The sequence below is a fragment of the Lepidochelys kempii genome, chromosome 6 (assembly GCF_965140265.1).
Source record: "Lepidochelys kempii isolate rLepKem1 chromosome 6, rLepKem1.hap2, whole genome shotgun sequence".
NCBI classification, from domain to species: domain Eukaryota; kingdom Metazoa; phylum Chordata; order Testudines; family Cheloniidae; genus Lepidochelys; species Lepidochelys kempii.
The window spans coordinates 38,231,811-38,250,562 of NC_133261.1; the positions used below are offsets into that span (position 1 = coordinate 38,231,811).

The following is an 18,752-nucleotide window of genomic DNA, read 5'->3' on the forward strand; positions in this document are numbered from 1 at the left end:
AATGTGAGTGCATGTATTCTCTAAGACGACCTCCATGACTCTAGAATTCAATTCTTCCCAGAGTTTGGATGTGTTATAGACATGGTGCTGTGAGAGACTGCATAACACATTCTAAATTAAGATATTTACAGTAACTTTTTGTGTACATATAGACTTACAGCATCAAGCATTTATGGTGTTGCATAAGTAACAGTAACCCCAATATTTCCTTTGTCAAAATATATAGTTAAAAAATTGCAAGAAAATGTAACATACGAAGTGTTAGACAACTTAATTGTAGTTATGACTATCCTCACCCAAATAAGAAAATTCCAAAATATGAACTGGAAGAAAGAAAATTTGGTTATTCTGATAAAACAAATTATCTGAAAACAATTTTGAAAATTTAAGACACTACCACCACTTATGTTCCCCTTATATATGCCATATGGTGACTCTAAAAAGCTTCTTCTCTGAGAGAGACTTAATTGGGGGAAGGAGTCATTAACATAAGGGAAACAATGTATCTTTGCAGTTTTCAGCTTTGGGGCTTTAAATATATATTACACTACGAATAGTTCTAATAAAGCCAGCAACTTTAAACAAATGTCTAGCAAGCTCTGTACTAGGAAGAGCAAATGAAAGAAGTTCAAGTCTATGGTGTGAACTTGCTGGAGAAAATCTAGTAGTAGTTCCAAGAAATACTCCACACTGACACGTGTCCTTATTAGCAGGAATGCTGCATGATTTACAATCTGGCTGTTGTTAGAGAGCTTATTCCTTCACTCTCCCACTTCCCTGGTCCTTCTCGCATGAACAGAGAGCAACAATACCCAAAGTCTGAAGGTGCAAACAATTTGATGTTTATTGGGGTAAACTTCCAGCAAGCTTAAATCCAAGTTCCTTTTTCCTTATTTTCGAATCCTAACTTACTTCCTATTTGCCCCTAATTTATATAGTAATATTCTTAGCTATAACTTAACCAATCATTCTACTGAAATTTAACTAACCAATCCTAACATATTGTAACATGATTAGCTAACCAATTATATCCCACCACCTTAATTAGTTTACACCCAGCAAAATTAATTATACAGCAGACAAACAATCACAGAACCAGAGACCATGTCAATAAACAATAGCAAAGTGGGAACTATAATGACAAAACAATACAGAAGTGAGGATTTCACAACTACATCTATAAAGACATAAGGGTTTCCCAGCTGTGTCTATTGATAGGTGAGTTCTTACCAGACAGAAAACTATCAACCTAAATTTCCTTTTACATCTTCTAGGCTCTTCCCTTTCTCTGAAGGTGATAGATCGGATCACCTTCCTAACAGCCCCATATTGACTAGTTTGGAATGTGAGGATGTGACCGTACGCTTCCCAGCTTATGGCTGGCTCTGCTGCTTAGCCAAAGGCATTGGCCTAAGAACAGGGTCTCAGACTGTCACAGTGAGAGAAGGCCCTTACACAGATTCTTTCTTGTATACCTCTATTATTAGCTAAATGATAAACATATACCTACATTCTTAGAGTATAGACCTTTACAGACAGGCCTGAATATCTATATCCTAACAGCTGTCATTCTACTTTGATACACAGCTTGCCAGAAAGTTAGATTACAAAATTAGTTTCATTCCCAAGTACTATACTGCACATAAGAGATACACATTAACCTCTTCACTGCTACAAGTACATAACTGTGTTCCTCATTTAAAAAAAACAAATCTACCTCATTCCTAGATAATACAGTGTTTAGAGCCTTAAATCAGTGGGGTTGGATCTGGCCCTAATCTCTAGTCAGATACTATTCAGCATTAGAATATTATGCCTTTTTTGTTTACCAGCAGTAGTCACTTGAGATCTGCAAGTGAGTGGGTTAGCACAAAGGGCCCATAAACATAAGCCCTTCCAAGAATTCCCGTGTTCCTTGCACCCACACTCAGTTTCTCCCTCTGCCAACTTTCAATCACTGCAGGCACTTTCCTTCTCTTTCCCTCAGTTACTTCTTTCTAGTCTCCTCCTTACCTTAGTGATGTCAGGCCTTGGGTCTTCTCTGCTGCCTTGAGCCCTTCAATGTTATCTTCAGCCTCATTTCATTAACCCCCATTACAATTTTCACCCTGACTTATTTCCTCATACAATTTTCAGCATCATTGCTCTCCCAGCTCTAAGGTATTCAGGCTTGTTTTCCCTCCATCCCCTCAGCCATAACACCACTGTAGCGAGGCGGTCCCCCAGCTCAGAAAGGGTTAAAAGCCAGCCCTTGGAGAGGGCTGGGCTAAGAGCCAATAAGAAGACTGGGAAGGCAGCGACAGCTGGGGCCACACCCAATGAGGAGACAGCTGGCCCTATAAAAGGGCTGTGAACCAGCAGTTGAGCATCTGTCTCTCTCTGGATCTGGCTGCCTGGGAGAGAAGGGTACTTGAGACAGAGCAATGCTGGGGAAAGAGAGGAGGAGTTGGGAAGGTCCATCCTGGCAACTCCCAAGCTGCAGGCCTTGACAGAGGCCTATGCAGGTACAGGGGTTGGGAGGAACAGCCTGGGGTTAGGCGAAGGCAGTAGGTCCAAACCCCCTTTGCCAATGATGAGTGGCCATTACAAACTGCAGTCTACCCCAGTGAGCGGGGGCAAGATGATGACTGGCAGTAGCCACTGAGGCAAGGTGGATGTAGAGGGTTGGGGGTTCTCCAGGGAGGGGAGAGCCAGAGTATGGAGGTACTGTTTGGGCAGAACCCCAAGGTAAAGGGACACTGGGATCTGGGAGGGATAGGGGGCCAGCAGCAGGTGAACCACTGGCCTGCAGAGGGTGCTCTGGGCTTGGAATCGAGCTAATTCCCAGGATCACCAGCAGGAGTTGCTGGGCCGGTAAGTCTGACTTCGCTACAACCACCACCAAGAAGCCTGGCGTAGAAACCTTCAAGCCAGTGCTTTACAGTGCTGCAGGACTGCAAATTGGGCTGTGCAAGTATGGCGCTTTGTTATATCTCCCTTAGCAGTACATCAAGAACCAGTGGGGTGATCTTCCAGTGTGGAATGGAGGATAGACTTATAAGCCAGAGACCCAAGGAAGCGTTGGTTTGCCTGCAAGCAGCTGTAGCACTGACTAAAAAAAGGGTTCTCCCCACAAAAGATGGCAGCCCCCAAAAAAGAAACTAGTTACTGACAGCAAAGCAGTAGCAGTGCACTGTTGTTCCAGTCCACACTGCCCCATGCTCAATGTGTCCCTGGTGTTTGTCTCTAGGGTTTAAACTGATTCCAGTTCTGAGGGTGAGCTATGCAATGTAAACACCCCCTCCTAGGGACTGGACTGAGACAACCAAATCATTTTGGCTAGAACACCAAAGAGCTGCCAGGCAAAAGTTATTTTTCAATCATACCAACACAGACCAGACTAAACGTTCTAAACTACAAACAGAAGATACTTTATACAGTTATCAGTGTCCTGGATAAATTGTAAATATTCATGCAAGAAAGTTATTAATATTTCAATAATATTTTACTTTGCTAGCAGCAAGACTTCTCAATTAAACATACATGGCTATCGAGAAATCCCCTTCCGTTTCCATTTTAATAAAGTTGGTGGAGAAATTTTCATGCTGATGCTAACAGAACAAGTTTAATTAGAGTTCAATAATAGGATAAAGGGCAGTAAACCACAAAGGAGTATTATTCCTCCACACAGGCTCCCTGAGCAGGATTGAACTAGCAGCTTGTTCCAAGAAAGAACCACAATAAACGTGAATGATGTGGTACCAGAAGGCGGCAGGAAGGGGGAGAAGAGACAAATCGCAACAATACCAGAAGCCAGAAAGCTGTCATGTAACCTAAGCACAGTAAGTGGAAGATTTACGAAAAGTAAGGTAAATTTTTAGCTCTGCAACCATTTCAGTGTTTGACTATCATTAGCATTCTTTGATTACCTGACAAAGTACTTCTCTGATCTAAAACTTCAAATTCTCAAGGTAAAATTTTGGAACCGTGTGATAAATTACTTAACTTGTACCACGGACTGTCTCACCTGCACTCTAGCCATTAAATCCTATAGGATTCCTATGGTAGCAAAAATAAACATGTGATTGAAGGAATGAGTCCTGATTGCGCTCTACCAGGTTTATTCTTTATGTTTCACCCCACTGACCAGCTTCAAACAGCCACCTTTTTAAAAAATAAAGCCACAAAATTATTTCTCCACAAAATATAGAAATTCCATTTTCCCAATCTTTGGTATTACACTAGCTTGAAGCGCAGAATGAGCAATAGCCTGGAGAAAAGCCTGGAGTTTTGTTTTGTTTGGATTTTATATTAACTATTAAACCTCTATTTATGGGGCATTTCTGAAAAAGTGCCCCATCCCAGCTCATGCCAACAAAACCTTTATACCCACCACTATGCTTACCCACAAAATCAGAATAATTCTTCCACATTATGCTACAATTCAAACCTTGTGGTGTTAGGTACCAGAAGATACTGGGAGTTTATACTGGAGTTCAGGCGGTGGACTCCAATTTAGTTTCCTTAGTCATTGGCCTGCCTGATAGTGCTGCTCGGCTGAATGACATCAGGCAGCAGCCAAAGAACACAGTGAAGAAACCACCTACTCTGATGTTCTCTGTACCCCATAGATGGCTGAATTTCAGCTCTGAAGAATGTATATGTCAGATTCTTTTGGGCAGTACTTAATTTGCTATAAAAGAGGTGCTGGGACTCAAGCAATTTTTTTTTTACATTCATAACTGATGCAGCAAGCCCAGCAGTGCCATAGTTATGAACTGCCAAGGCTCACCCCTGGCAAGCCCTGGCACAAATTAAGTACTGCTTTTGTGCTTTCTCAGGCAAAACTCCCATAAGACTTCAGTATGAGTTTTGCATAAATGAAGATAGCAAGTTAGTTTCTAAGGTTCTCTGGGATCCTTCAATAAGAAAAACTATACCAAAAAAAAAGTCAGCCTGACACTGGCAATTCCTGGTAGTTAAAAGGGGTTTTAAAATATTATTTTGTGTAAAGCTAAGTGGTTTGTTTTTAATATTTAACAGTTATGCTGGGCTGAGCTCTAAACTGTACTGGTTTATTCTAGATGATAAAGCCAATGTTTTTGTTTCATTTTTAAAAGAAAAAAAGGAAGTCTTCACTCACATGATTCCTCTTGCTTTCTCCATCTTTTATAGATGTAATAACGGTCTCAGAATAGATTGCTGATCCAGTTTTGTTATCTGTAACCTAATATGGCAAAACAGGAACAAAAAATTAGATGAATATGAATGCCATTTTAGTCCTCTGTTACTGTTTAGTCCAGTATTACTCTAATGTTAATTCTATTTATTTTTCATTTCCTGCACTGCAATAGTGACTGCAGCTGGTAAAATTGGATAATGAATCCCACTATTCTTTCTTGAAATGTCTTGGTAAAGAAGCTAATCAATCAAGCCTCGAGCAGTGATCACTTTTACATTCCACATTATGTATCATGTCTGTATTCCATATTTTCCAGGCATTACTATGCAATGTGAAAAGACACTACAGCAATGAAACAAAACAAAGCATTTTGCCACATTAACCATTTTCCACTTCCCCACTTAACTGCTAATTATACAAGCAAATCATATACAGTACAAGAAGTTTATGAATTCAACTCTACATTCTCTAAAATTTTTCAACATGTGACATGCTCTTTTACTCTGCAAGGCCAGTATACAGAAAAGGTAAATCGTTATATGCATTGTTTCTTACCTTGTCAATTTCCTGGTGGGTATGAATGGTTTTATTACCAATTTTGGTGTCTGTGTTGGATTCATTATGGTAGCTGGGAGGTAAGTTTTCAAAGTCAACTTCTGATGGGTTTTTTGCCCCTTCTTCCTCAGCCTCCATCTAACAAATGCAAGAAACTACTGAGCAATACATTTGTAACCTTAAGCAAAAACAATAAAATAGAGCAAGCAACACTTTTTGTCCTACTCTAAACAGTGTCACATTTATTAGTATTGATTTCTGTTGTATGAAAATGCTTCCTGAGCTATCTCAAAAATGAGCATGCCAGCTTTTTTAATGCAACAGAGAATGCCATGTCATGATACTGGAGCACCAAACTCTTCAGCTATAGACTATTTAGAGTATGAGAACAAGTCAGCCTTTCTATGGACTTGAGCATCAGGAGGATAAGTGGGTGCTGCAAAACTTCTTAACCACTGTTAAGGAAAAGTTAGCATATGTGACTCCATTTTGGTTTGGGGCCCACCATTGTCTAAAAGCAAGCACATCATGCACCAGGAGGAGTGTTCCTTAGATACTGCATTCCTGTGAAAACCCTCCCCCTTGTTTCCAGCCTGTCTCAACTCCTGGTTTCTGTTCTTTGTCTGTTCTTAACTCCCTGTCTCCTGGCCTTGATGTGAGTCTCCCATCCTGATAAGAAAGGCTACTGGTGCATTGCTTTAGGACCATGTTGTGTAGTTGAAGTAATGGTTTAGCATGGGGAATGTACCTAGCAGGGATAGGTGATAGATAAGGGAATGATTTGTCTTTTGGCTAAGGTTTCTGATGCACAAGGGCAACATGCTTTGCTAAAAGGTATATAATATCTGTATAACCTGCATTCGGGGTCCCCTCCTGATTAGCAGGGGGGCACCACGCTCGAGCATAATAAACTTAGTCTCTTTGGGAACTCTGCAGTTGTGGACTTGGTTCGTGTGCCTCAGCCTAGACTCGAACTGTGCGTGACTTATTGGGTATAATTCGCAGCAGTTCCTGTGCGTGACCTATCGGGTATAATTCGTAACACCATGGGCTGAAACCCTGAATTAACATTTAATCATCAGCTGGCCTATCTACTTTTTCTTGATAAACACTACTCTTGAGATAGATTCTCACACCTGAGGAAGAGCAGGAAAAGGTTCTGTAAGGGCAAAGAGCCTCATCCAAAGCCACTGAAGTCAAGCAAAGGACTTTCATTGGCTTTGGATCAGGATCTGCATGCTTAATCTTGCATTCCTTAACAGGCAAAATTCCCATTGTATTGGAGTGCAACCACAGCCTTAATTCTGCCCCATGAATTCCCAGTGCTCTGATCACAGTGGGAAGGAGATGAGATCGCTCTTTGAATTAAAGAAGAGTAAAAAAAGGAACAGAATTTTAAAGTGCATAAAACTAGGAAAGGAATCTTTGTGAACAAGAGAAACTCCTGAGAACATTAACTTTAATTGAGTTCCAAATAAACTAGTTATTTACTTGAGACCTCTGTATTCGATCTAAAATACTGTAAAGTTCACCAGGTTGAATTTTTCCTAGGGGCACATCTCCCACTGGTGATGGGTTTTCTTTTGAGTGTCTGTCTTTTTTCTAACCATTTTTTCTGTGGCCATTTTTAAAAGCGTGTAATATTTACAATACCTGAGTTCTCTGTACCCATCCTTATGTTAATATAAAATAAAAAAAGGATGTGGCTAGATTCAGCATAGTTGGACCATAGCTAATCTTAAGCACTGACAAACCACATTTGGCATTATACAATAAAGACATGGTCTCTACGCACTTCGTCGGATGTAAGCCCCAATGGAGTATTCACCCATGAAAGCTTATACTCCAATACATCTGATAATCTATAAGGTGCCAAAATCTTTGCCGCTTTTACAGATCCAGACTAACACGGCTATCCCTCTGATACAATCTAAATTGAACACACAATAGAGGACATACGCATAATACACCAGTTGTGCAGATGAAGATCAAAAGTTCAGATGTAGTAATTTTAATTAAATATTTTTAAAGATTTGTTTCTCAGGTGGCTTATCACAGAAAGGCTTCTTGGAATAACTGATTTTTGAGAAGGGATTTAAAGAGAAAAGGGTTGGTTTGTGGCACAGTACAAAAAGGAAGATTTGTAAGGGGCAGCATAGAAAAGGGCTCCTAGCAGAGAATGGAGAGGAATGCAGAGGATGTTTTTTGTGAACTAGGACTCATAGGTTCAGTTTCTGGCTTAGTGATCTTTCCTTTCCATTGTTAGTCTCTAAGGTGCCACAAGTACTCCTTTTCTTTTTCCTTTCCTGTGTGATCTTGGGCAATTCACTTAGTCTCTTTGCATCTCAGTGCCCCAGCTGTAAAATGACAGTAACATGCTCTTTCTCCCACTCTGTCTAGTTTATTTACACTATAAGCACTTCAAGTCAGGGCCTCCCTCTTACTATATGTTGGTACAGTTCCTAGCAAAATAGGGGACTGATCTCACTTGAAGTCCCGAGGTGCTACTCTAATACAAACAAACAGAAGGAAGGCCTGTGTTAGTGAAGGGTGCTAGGAGGGAATGATAGCAAAGATAAGCAGAAGTGAGGTCGTGTACACAGCTGGAAGGGAGGGTGAGAAATGTGAATAGGAGCAGAACATCCAAATGGTGGGAAAGGAAGATTGTTTCTGCAGCAGCGGCAGCATTTTGGCTCTCTGTTTATATGATGTGCTCATCACCACAGTATCTGAATGGCTTCCCTCCCCCACAATACTTCATATTGTGGATAGGCTGGAGGAGAGTGAGGCAAGAGAATGGAAAGGAGATGACTAAAGCATGAACAAGGGTTACGGTCGAAGGAGAGGTGAAGAACATTAAGAGATTATATAGAGGAAAAAATGGAAGGAAAAAATGTTGAGCAGGGAGAGCGTGTATAGGATAGAGGTAGAGCACAGAGTGAAAGGTGTGAAAATTCTGCTGCACGGAATCAATTTTATCCTTGAAGAAATTAGTGGGATCCTGCTCTGATTGAAAGGAGAGAGACAGGGGTATCAGGAGACAGATATAGATAAGAGTCGGAAAGGTTGAAGGTGCTGGAGTTGATCTAAAGCAGGGGTGGCCAACCTAAGCCTGAGAAGGAGCCGGGGGGGGGGGAGGGCATTGCAGGCTCGGGGGGGGGGGGGGCTTGGAGTGGGGGCAGGATTTGGGGCAGAGCAGGGGGTTGTGCAGTGAGAACCCCCCGGGAACATTGGAAAGTTGGTGCCTATAGCTCCAGCCCCGGAGGCGGTGCCTACTATACAAGGAGCCGCATATTAACTTCTGAAGAGTCGCATGTGGCTCCGGAGCCACAGGTTGGCCACCCCGATCTAAAGGGGTGCTGTTTTGCCAGGAAAATGGTCATACTCAAGGAGGTAAGAACAAATGTGCAGAAAAGGCAGGCTGTATGATGCCTGGATTTCAGGCACTCCGTAGCATGGAAACAGGAGCAGAGGAAGCAGATATAAAGGGTAAGTAGAGCTGAGGATCAAAAGAGTAGAGCAAGTTCAGTGAGAAGGAGGCACCCGATAGCTGCAGAAAAGTCCAATATTAATAGACAAATCACAAATGTAACATTTTAAGATCTTAGTTATCTGGCTATTTTGGACTTCTTTTAAAAAGTCCAATCCAAAATCTTTGACCATGAGTACTTAAAATAATTGAGAACGGTGTATGCTAAACTTCTTTGAAAATCTGGCATGTTTGTTTGTGGCTAAATCTTGAATTCGCTGCCTAAAGATTTAAAATGTGGGCCCTCATTCACAAAATAATTTAATGACCTAACAAAGTTCATCTAGTTGTAGAATATCATAAGCCATTTGAAATTTTCTCCTCCTGTTACAACATAGAGTTGTGTTTTTAAAAAAACTGCTCACAGACTGAGAATGTTTCAGTCAAGAACAAAATTTTATAGTGCTATTAACCACTGAAAACAACAACTACTAATGGAAATTCTGACACATTCTTAAGGATAGTTGTGCCTGAAGCATCGGATAAGGCTGTTTTCCACAGAATAAGAATTTGCACATCATAAAAGATTTTTAGGTGGATTTTAATGGATCTGGATGCAGACTGCAAAGGTATAATGTAATAAATGAGTAAACCAAGTCTGTATTCCATTTTAGGGCTCATTCTGTTCTACTGCGTAGAAAAGTGTGAGTTTACTCATACATCAAGAATAGACTAGGCCCACAGATCCCTTATTTCCATCTGTAAAAAGACAGATTTGGAGGAATCTGCTCCAAAGTTACTAGATTTTTTCAGCAGTATCTTTAAGCCTCTGAGAGAGCTTTCGGGGCAAATGCCTGCAGGGGAAACCCTGTGACAAAAGAGTGCTGATAAGAAACCAAAACAGAGCTACAGAGAGAGGCAGTCTGGGGCCACAAGGCCCCCCCCCCCCCCCACAGCTGACCCTGTGCCTCTGGAGAACAGCCTGTGGGAATCTGTTGGGCTTCGGAGAGAAGCTGCATGCCAGTGGAAAAATATGGAGTGAACTATGAGGAAACAGGAGCACCTGAGCACAAGTTACTTGAACTTTTAGTTCGTTCTGTGTGACTGAAAGTGCAACTAAGAGACTCTATTTTCTCTGCCATTCAGGGAAACTGACAGCTTGATGCAGCTGAAACATCTGCAATATTAAGAAATTTCCACACAGACATATGATGCAACCATCTAAACAAAAAATACACCGCATTCCATTTCTCCATCAGTACCATGTCAACATTCTATAATGAAAATGCTGACAGTCTTGTATTAAACATTTAGGGATTTGAAGTTAGGCAGTAAAATTCACTATGGGCTGACTGAAGGGTATCAGCTCAACAGTTAATACAGTCCTTTAAAAATATATACTTTTTGCTATTTTAAAAATGGTAAATTCTGCCCTCACATTTTGTCCACTGCTCTCAGTAACTTCATCTGAAGTTGCCCACAGATTGCCAAGGTTAGAATTTGGCCCTAAGAAATGCTGGGGGGAAAGAGGGAGTTAACTGGACAGTTTTAAGGTTTCAAAACTTCTTTAAAATAATTCATTTTGGATCCAAATTTAGGCCGTTCCTAGAAGTTGCTGAGTGGCTTAAACTGCAATTGTCTTAGTAATAGGAAATAAGCATTTGTAATCAGTTAAAAAAAAATACCCAGAAGAGGGAAGTTTAAAAGAAAAATACCTTGTTTTCTGCACAGTCAATTCTCTATTGGTATAAGCCAGCAACAACTTACTAGCCCCCTGGAGCAAAAGGAGGGATGGGCAGGGGAGGAGGGGGATGGCTCTGAAATATAAGTGAAATAGTCCATGTCTCCGGTGGCTACTCAGTACAATAACTAAAGGCACAACTGAGCCCCAAGAGTTATTTAAAATGCCTTATTTTGTTACAGGGGGGAGATACAGGCAAAACTCTCACTGAGACTTGAGTGACACTTCCATCCACAGAAGTGTAGAATCAAGACCCAAACACTCAACTTTAAGTGCCTGGTGCAGCAAGTGAATGAGCATTTCACAGGAAAGAACGCGCTGAATCTCTCACCTTAAATGGGATTCAGGGAGATTGACGAGTAACATTTTTGAGGGCAATCAAAAACCTTTTGGAATTTTTAACAAAAACAGAGCAAGATAAATCTAAGGGCCTAATGCAAACCCACTATTGCACCACATGCACAGGACTGAAAGGCTTTCCAGCAGAAGAGATGCCTCCAGGGTTTTGAGGGATGCTGAAGCAAGAAAACACCCATCAGTCTTTTAGCTATATTAGTTTTGGATTCTGCTGCTTTTACCTTTCATAGAATCATAGAATATCAGGGTTGGAAGGGACCCCAGAAGGTCATCTAGTCCAACCCCCTGCTCAAAGCAGGACCAATTCCCAGTTAAATCATCCCAGCCAGGGCTTTGTCAAGCCTGACCTTAAAAACCTCTAAGGAAGGAGATTCTACCACCTCCCTAGGTAACGCATTCCAGTGTTTCACCACCCTCTTAGTGAAAAAGTTTTTCCTAATATCCAATCTAAACCTCCCCCACTGCAACTTGAGACCATTACTCCTCGTTCTGTCATCTGCTACCATTGAGAACAGTCTAGAGCCATCCTCTTTGGAACCCCCTTTCAGGTAGTTGAAAGCAGCTATCAAATCCCCCCTCATTCTTCTCTTCTGCAGGCTAAACAATCCCAGCTCCCTCAGCCTCTCCTCATAACTCATGTGTTCCAGTCCCCTAATCATTTTTGTTGCCCTTCGCTGGACTCTCTCCAATTTATCCACATCCTTCTTGAAGTGTGGGGCCCAAAACTGGACACAGTACTCCAGATGAGGCCTCACCAATGTCGAATAGAGGGGAACGATCACGTCCCTCGATCTGCTCGCTATGCCCCTACTTATACATCCCAAAATGCCATTGGCCTTCTTGGCAACAAGGGCACACTGCTGACTCATATCCAGCTTCTCGTCCACTGTCACCCCTAGGTCCTTTTCCGCAGAACTGCTGCCTAGCCATTCGGTCCCTAGTCTGTAGCTGTGCATTGGGTTCTTCCGTCCTAAGTGCAGGACCCTGCACTTATCCTTATTGAACCTCATCAGATTCCTTTTGGCCCAATCTTCCAATTGGTCTAGGTCCCTCTGTATCCTATCCCTCCCCTCCAGCGTATCTACCACTCCTCCCAGTTTAGTATCATCTTTGATGGGCATTAGGAGGATTCTCAGATACTGGCAGGCGCTCTGACCCCAGGATGAAGAAATAAATTAGCGTTTCCACAGAGTTAATGATCTAACTGCTCCATGGGAAACTCCCTCTTCAAATACAGGAGACGAGAAGGCACCAAAGGGTGGGGAGCTGTTTCCAACAGCACCAAAGGGCCACACCAACACACACACGCGCTATACAGACGCCGCATAGCCACACGCCCCACTCGCCTCCCCAGCCCCACAGGCGAACACACAAACATCCTGCACAGCCCCCTCCCTCCCCCCCACACCTTAGGCCGAAGAACTATCCCAGCCACCGCGGGTAAGCCCCAGGCACTGTCCCCTCCCCAGGCGGGATGGGATCTGGGAGAGGTGTGAGTGAGTGAGACGTACGTGTGTGTGTGTGGGGAGGGGGGGTCTCACCTCCTTGACGGCGTTCCGCAGCTTGTACTGCGTGTCCTCCATCAGCTCCTCCACCTCGCGGAACATTTCGTTCAGACTGGCCTCCTCCCGAGGGAAGCTCGGCTCCGGCTCCCCGGGCGGCAGCTCGGCTCCCCCATCCGCCGCCGGAGCTGCGCAAGCCGCCCCCAGCAGCAAGAGCAGGACCAGGAGCGGCAGCATCCTCCGGCTGCCCTGCGCGGCCGCCGAAGCCCAGCCGCAGCGGCCGCCTGGGAAGGAAGGGAGACAAAAGCGCCCCGCGCTGAGCCGGCCGCAGCGGGCCCGAGGAGAGCCCGGCAGCCGGCCCGGCCCTGCCGCTGGGTCCCCGTCGCTACCCTCTGCGGCCCCCGGCTCCCGTGCCTGCCCCCCACCGCCCTCTCCCAGCGCAGAAGCGCCCCCCTGACCTGTGTCCGCCGCCGCCTCCCTAGCAGCCCTGCCTGCGCCCTGGGTCCCGCCCTGGCGAGCCGGGGCCAGGCGGCGAGATGCGAGCGGAGCTGCAAGCTGGGACGCCTCGGGCCGGCAGCGCTGCTCCGCTCCGCGCCCCAGAGACTCGTTGCTGCAGCCGCCGCCTCCTCGGTTGCTATTGGCTGCAGCAGCCGGAGAAAGCCCGGGGTGAGTGCGGGGTGTGGGAGGGACCAGGTGCCTGCCCGCTCTGGGAGCAGAGTGCGGGGGGGTGTGGGGGCTCGGTGCCAGCCTCCTGACCGGGCCTGGCGAGCTCCCCAGCTCGTTCAGTGTGAACACGGCCGGGAGGCTGCCCAGGCTTTGCTCAGCCCAGTCCCTCATAGGCAGCTTGCCTGAAGCTCCTGCAGGGCCGCGTTGAGTGTGAGTGAGGGACAGCTGCACCACAGACCCCTCGTGAGAGGAGAGGTTGGCTGCAGACACCCGAGGAGCGCTTAAATGTGCAAACTCCATCCTACTCCATGCAGTTAGGGTGACCAGATGTCCCGATTTTATAGGGACAGTCCCGATATTTGGGGCTTTTTCTTATACAGGTGCCAATTACCCCCCACCCCTGTCCCGATTTTTCACACTTGCTATTTGGTCACCCTACAAGCAGTGGCCCTTTGCATCAAAATGGAGCATATTATATTAGGGCCTATGATATCCATTGACCACACCCTGTCTTTAAAGTTTAGAGTAGAGAGCCATCACAGCTCCCACCCTGCAATGCACTAAATTATTACTCTCTGCTTACCATTGGCAATGTGTGTGGAGCTGTACACGAGAGAAAATTCAAGCCAATCCCAGCCCTAAACAGTTAACTCCTGCTTAGCTTTACACACCCTGACTTCAGTGCTTACAGTTAAGCACGTGTGTAAGTCTTTGCAAGTTTGAGGCCTAAAAAACAGGATGTGCTGGGAGACCCAGAGGAAAGAATCATTTAAAGGATTATCATCCTCATTTGTCATAAATTCCCAGTTTATGAGAGCTGGAGAAGTGAACTTTTCTTTTTAAAATGATCCAAAGGGCCTTTGTTTGTATCAATGTAGGAAATCTCACCCAGTGGTTCAGATAAGTTAGTGAAGGAAGGAGAATTAACAAAATATTGGTAGGTGTGTCCAACTAGGGGTGAGATTTTTGAATCAGTGTATGGACTGCTGGCATGAGCTTCGGCTGAGCTGTCTTCATCACTCTCTTCTGACCATGGGAAATGGGGCCCCCTGAAAAAGGAGCCTCAGGAAGAGCTCTGAGCAAATGGACCATTTTCTCTCAATTGTACAGTATAGACTGGGAAATGGAGCGCAACAGTAAGTGAGGGATGGGAAGGTATCATGTGGCAGCTACTCTTTTATTTGTCCTCTTGCCTGGTGATGTCAGTGCCTCACAGGTGCAAGGGGTTGCTTTACGGTGGCAGTGGAGAGGAAAAGGATTTGAGGAGAGGCATTCCCTGTGGCTGGGGAGAAGGACTGTGGGAGGAGCTCTTCTGCTGTCTTTAGCAAAGACTTATTTGCTGTGCCCCCTTTTCACTCTCACTTACTTTAACCTTTACTCTCACTTCCATATTCAAAGATGAGTGCAGCAGTGGGGCACATTATAGAACACCATGGGCTTCATTTGACTCATGGCTGCACTTTAGTCACCTCTGGCCTAAAGTGTTATATGCTAAGCGCATAAGGATAACCCCGCGTCCTAAGGCTGCTAGAATATACGTTTGCATCAATGACAGGAAATAGAAGGCATAAGCAGAAAGGTTTAGTGCTGGCCTGTGTCAAACAGCACCAAAGTATAGGCAGATTTTGCTCCCCATTCAGACATTTACAGACATTCCTATTGCTGGCATGGGACAGCCTCAGAATTGACGGTATATGCTGACTAAAATGCTGGGGAAAGAATTAGAACTCTCTCTACCCTTCCAAATGGGAACTGATGAAGGAAGAAAAGAAGAAAAGATAGCAGGAAAAGAGCTCAGTATAAATTTCAAACCCGATATTGACAGGGATGAGGATTCTCTGGTAAATATTAGAAAAAATGATGCAATTTGGTAACATTTTTAATGCCATGGGGATCGTGGCAGCTGCAGTTTGTCTCCTTTATACATTTCTCTTTCTAATTTTCTGTCCTAGGTCAGGTGAATCATGCTTCCCTATAATTTCTGCCAATTCCAAGAATTAACTGGCCTTTTGGTCATCAATATTTCTTGTTTGTGGCTGACAAGAGAGACTGCTTTCTGTAAGAAGGAGTTTCTGCCTCTGCCTTCTCTTCGGCCTTCCCTTTCTTTTAAACTTTCCTTTCCTCCCAAGACATAGTGTCATGTATTATTAATTATTACTTGCATCTTTCCCATGAGATACAGCATCTTTTCCTCTCTGCTCCCCACCTTAGAAATTCATCAGAGAGTTTGCAGGAAGCGGACCACTTGCAGATGATACTGTTCTAATGGAAAAATGGACTGGTGAGTTCCCTTAAAATATTTTATTTGCGGGGGTAAGCAGTAGAAGGTAAATCAGGGCATTGAGACTAAGGGCTTGTCTACATAGTAGAGTAACGCACTCTAGGAGGGTGTGATTTCTAAAGCACACTAATGTGTTGTGTATTAATTGGTCCATAGACCCTGGTGGTGTATACTAAAAGTTCCCTAGTTCAGTGGTTCTCTACCAGGTGTTCGGGGACCCCTGTGGGGCCACAAGCAGGTTTCAGCGGGGCTGCCAAGCAGGGCCAGCATTAGACTTGCTGGGGCCCAGGATAGAAAGCTGAAGCCCCACTGCATGAAGCCCAGAAGCTGAAGCCTGAAGAATGTAGTTTCACTGGGGCCCCTGTGTGGCATGGGGACCCAGGCAATTGCCTGGCTTGCTGCCCCCTAATCCCAACCCTAACTTTTATATGCAGGAAATCAATTATTGTTGAGTTTTTATAGCATGTTGGGGTGGGGGCGCTCAGAAAGAAAAAGGTGGAGAACCCCTGCCCTAGTTCACTTTATTGTAGTATTGTTTCAAACAGCACTATGTTAAAACGCACCAGCAGGGACCACACTGACCAATTAACGTGCAACACTTTAGTGTGCTTTAGAAATCACATGCCCATAGAGCGCATTGTCCCAACACGTAGACAGGCAATGATATTTGGGTCAGTGGTGGGGAGGGGCTCATTCTAGATGTTCCGGAGGAGTAGGAGATAAACTGTTAGGGTAGGGAAGGCAAGGATTAAATCAGAAAAAGGAGATGTAAACATTTTCTGGAAAGTAAGAGGGCATATTGGTGTACTGTACATAAGATGGGCTGGGAGCAGCACCCCTAGAAATAAACAGAGGTAAGTCCTATCCATGAAATTCGGATCTGAACTTCTGTTCAAGGGGGTTTGGTCCATCTGTAATTATAAACTAGGTTAGGGAGAAGGTAGAGGTGTTTAGGTTAGGGGATGAGAGAGAAATAGCTGGCTGGTGCATTAGGCAGGAACAGAGACACTTACAAGTTAACATTTATAGCTCTGAAAAGAGACCTTATTCAAGGGATTGGAAGAAAAATGATGCATATATGGTAGATTTCCGAAGCAGTGCAACTGATGCAACTACAATCAGGCACAGGAATTAGAATGTCACTATCAGCTGCCTCATTTTCGCATACTACAGATTAACAATTAGTGTAAATGGAGAAAAGCAATTTTGCTATAAAAGTTATTCTGTAATAGGGGATCCAAAATCTAGTTTCACTTTTTCAGGGTGTTGTTAGTAACAAACATAACATATACAAATGATCAAATCTCTGATAAAATCTCTAGCAGATTAATTTTTCTTGAGCTAGTGTCTTTTTGTAGCAGGTATTTAATTGATAAACAGCTTTGTAAGTGACGTATTGGAGCATGAGCTTTCCTGGGTGAATACCCACTTCGTCAGATTTCACCCACCAAAGCTTATGCTCCAATATGTCTGTTAGTCTATAAGGTGCCACAGGACTCTTTGCCGCTTTTACAGATCCAGACTAACACGGCTACCCCTCTGATACTTGAGCTTTGTAAGTGATGATTTTATAATTCCAGCTATTTATCTTTTGAAACAGTTCTATTGAACATTACCTGTATTGTATTATTAATAGGGCTGTCGATTAATCACAGTTAACTCACGCAATTAACACAAAAAAATTAATCGCGATTAATCGCACTGTTAAACAATAGAGTACCAACTGAAATTTATTAAATATTTTGGATGTTTTTCTACATATATCTATTTCAATTACAACACGGAATACAAAGTGTATAGTGCTCACTTGATATTATTTTTTCTTACAAATATTTGCACTGTAAAAATGATAAACAAAAGAAATAATATTTTTCAGTTCACCTCATACAAGTACTCTAGTGCAATCTCTTTATCATGAAAGTAAAAATTACAAATGTAGGGTTTTTTGTACACTCAAAAAAAAAACAATGTAAAACTTTAGAGCCTGCAAGTCCACTCAGTCCTACTTCTTGTTCAGCCAATCGCTAAGAGAAATAAGTTTGTTTACATTTACGGGAGATAATGCTTCCCACTTCTTAATTACAATGTCACCTGAAAGTGAGAACAGGGCATTCAAATGGCACTGTTGTAGCTGGCATTGCAAGATATTTACGTGCCAGATGTGCTAAAGATTCATATGCCTCTTCATGCTACGGCCATCGTTCCAGAGGACATACTTTCATGCTGAGGACGCTTGTTAAAAAAATAATGCATAAATTAAATTTGTGACTGAAGTCCTTGGGGGAGAATTGTGTGTCTCCTGCTCTGTTTTACCCACATTCTGCCATATATTTCGTGTTTTAGCAGTCTTGGAAGATGACCCAGCACATGTTATTTGTTTTAAGAACACTTTCACTGCAAATTTGACAAAATGCAAAGAAGATTCCAATGTGAAATTTCTAAAGATAGGTACAGCAGTCAACCCAAGATTTAAGAATCTGAAGTGCCTTCCAAAATCTGAGAGGGATGAGGTGTGGAGTATGCTTTCAGAAGTCTTAAAAGAGCAACACTCTGATGTGGAAACTACAGAACCCGAGCCACCAAAAAAGAAAATCAATCTTCTGCTGGTGGCATCTGACTCATGTTGATGAAAATGAACATGCGTCGGTCTACACTGCTTTGGATGGTTCTCAAGAAGAACCCATCATCAGCATGGACTCATGTCCCCTGGAATGGTGGTTGAAGCATGAAGGGACATATGAATCTTTAGTGTATCTAGCATGTAAATATCTTGCGACACTAGCTACAACAGTGCCATGCAAATGCCTTTTATCACTTTCAGGTAACACTGTAAACAAGAAGCAGGCAGCATTATCTTCTGAAAATGTAAACAAAATTGTTTGTCTGAAAAACAACAGGGAGCACCTTGAAGAAGAGTTTTTAACCCACAAAAGCTTATGGCCAAACAAATCTGTTAGTCTTTAGGGTGCCACCGGACTCCCTGTTGTTTTGGTGGATACAGACTAACATGGCTATCCCCT

At 43.4% G+C, this 18,752-nt stretch overlaps 1 protein-coding gene and 1 long non-coding RNA gene across 2 annotated transcripts in view; one reads left to right on the plus strand and one right to left on the minus strand.

The window, feature by feature from the left end:
- Nucleotides 1-13,657, minus strand: part of DKK3 (dickkopf WNT signaling pathway inhibitor 3) — a 44,289-nt gene extending 30,632 nt beyond the window's left edge. Inside the window, exons 1-4 of the mRNA XM_073347609.1 lie at nt 13,244-13,657; nt 12,825-13,069; nt 5,717-5,854; nt 5,123-5,206 (exon numbers count right to left, since the gene is read on the minus strand). Of these exons, the coding sequence (XP_073203710.1) occupies nt 5,123-5,206; nt 5,717-5,854; nt 12,825-13,069; nt 13,244-13,622 (846 nt within the window). The 5' untranslated portion in view covers nt 13,623-13,657. The remainder of the gene's footprint in view (nt 1-5,122; nt 5,207-5,716; nt 5,855-12,824; nt 13,070-13,243) is intronic.
- A 2,004-nt stretch (nt 13,658-15,661) lies between these two features.
- Nucleotides 15,662-18,752, plus strand: part of LOC140913833 (uncharacterized) — a 37,674-nt gene continuing 34,583 nt past the window's right edge. The window contains exon 1 of the long non-coding RNA XR_012159668.1: nt 15,662-15,732. This is a non-coding gene — a long non-coding RNA (uncharacterized lncRNA). The remainder of the gene's footprint in view (nt 15,733-18,752) is intronic.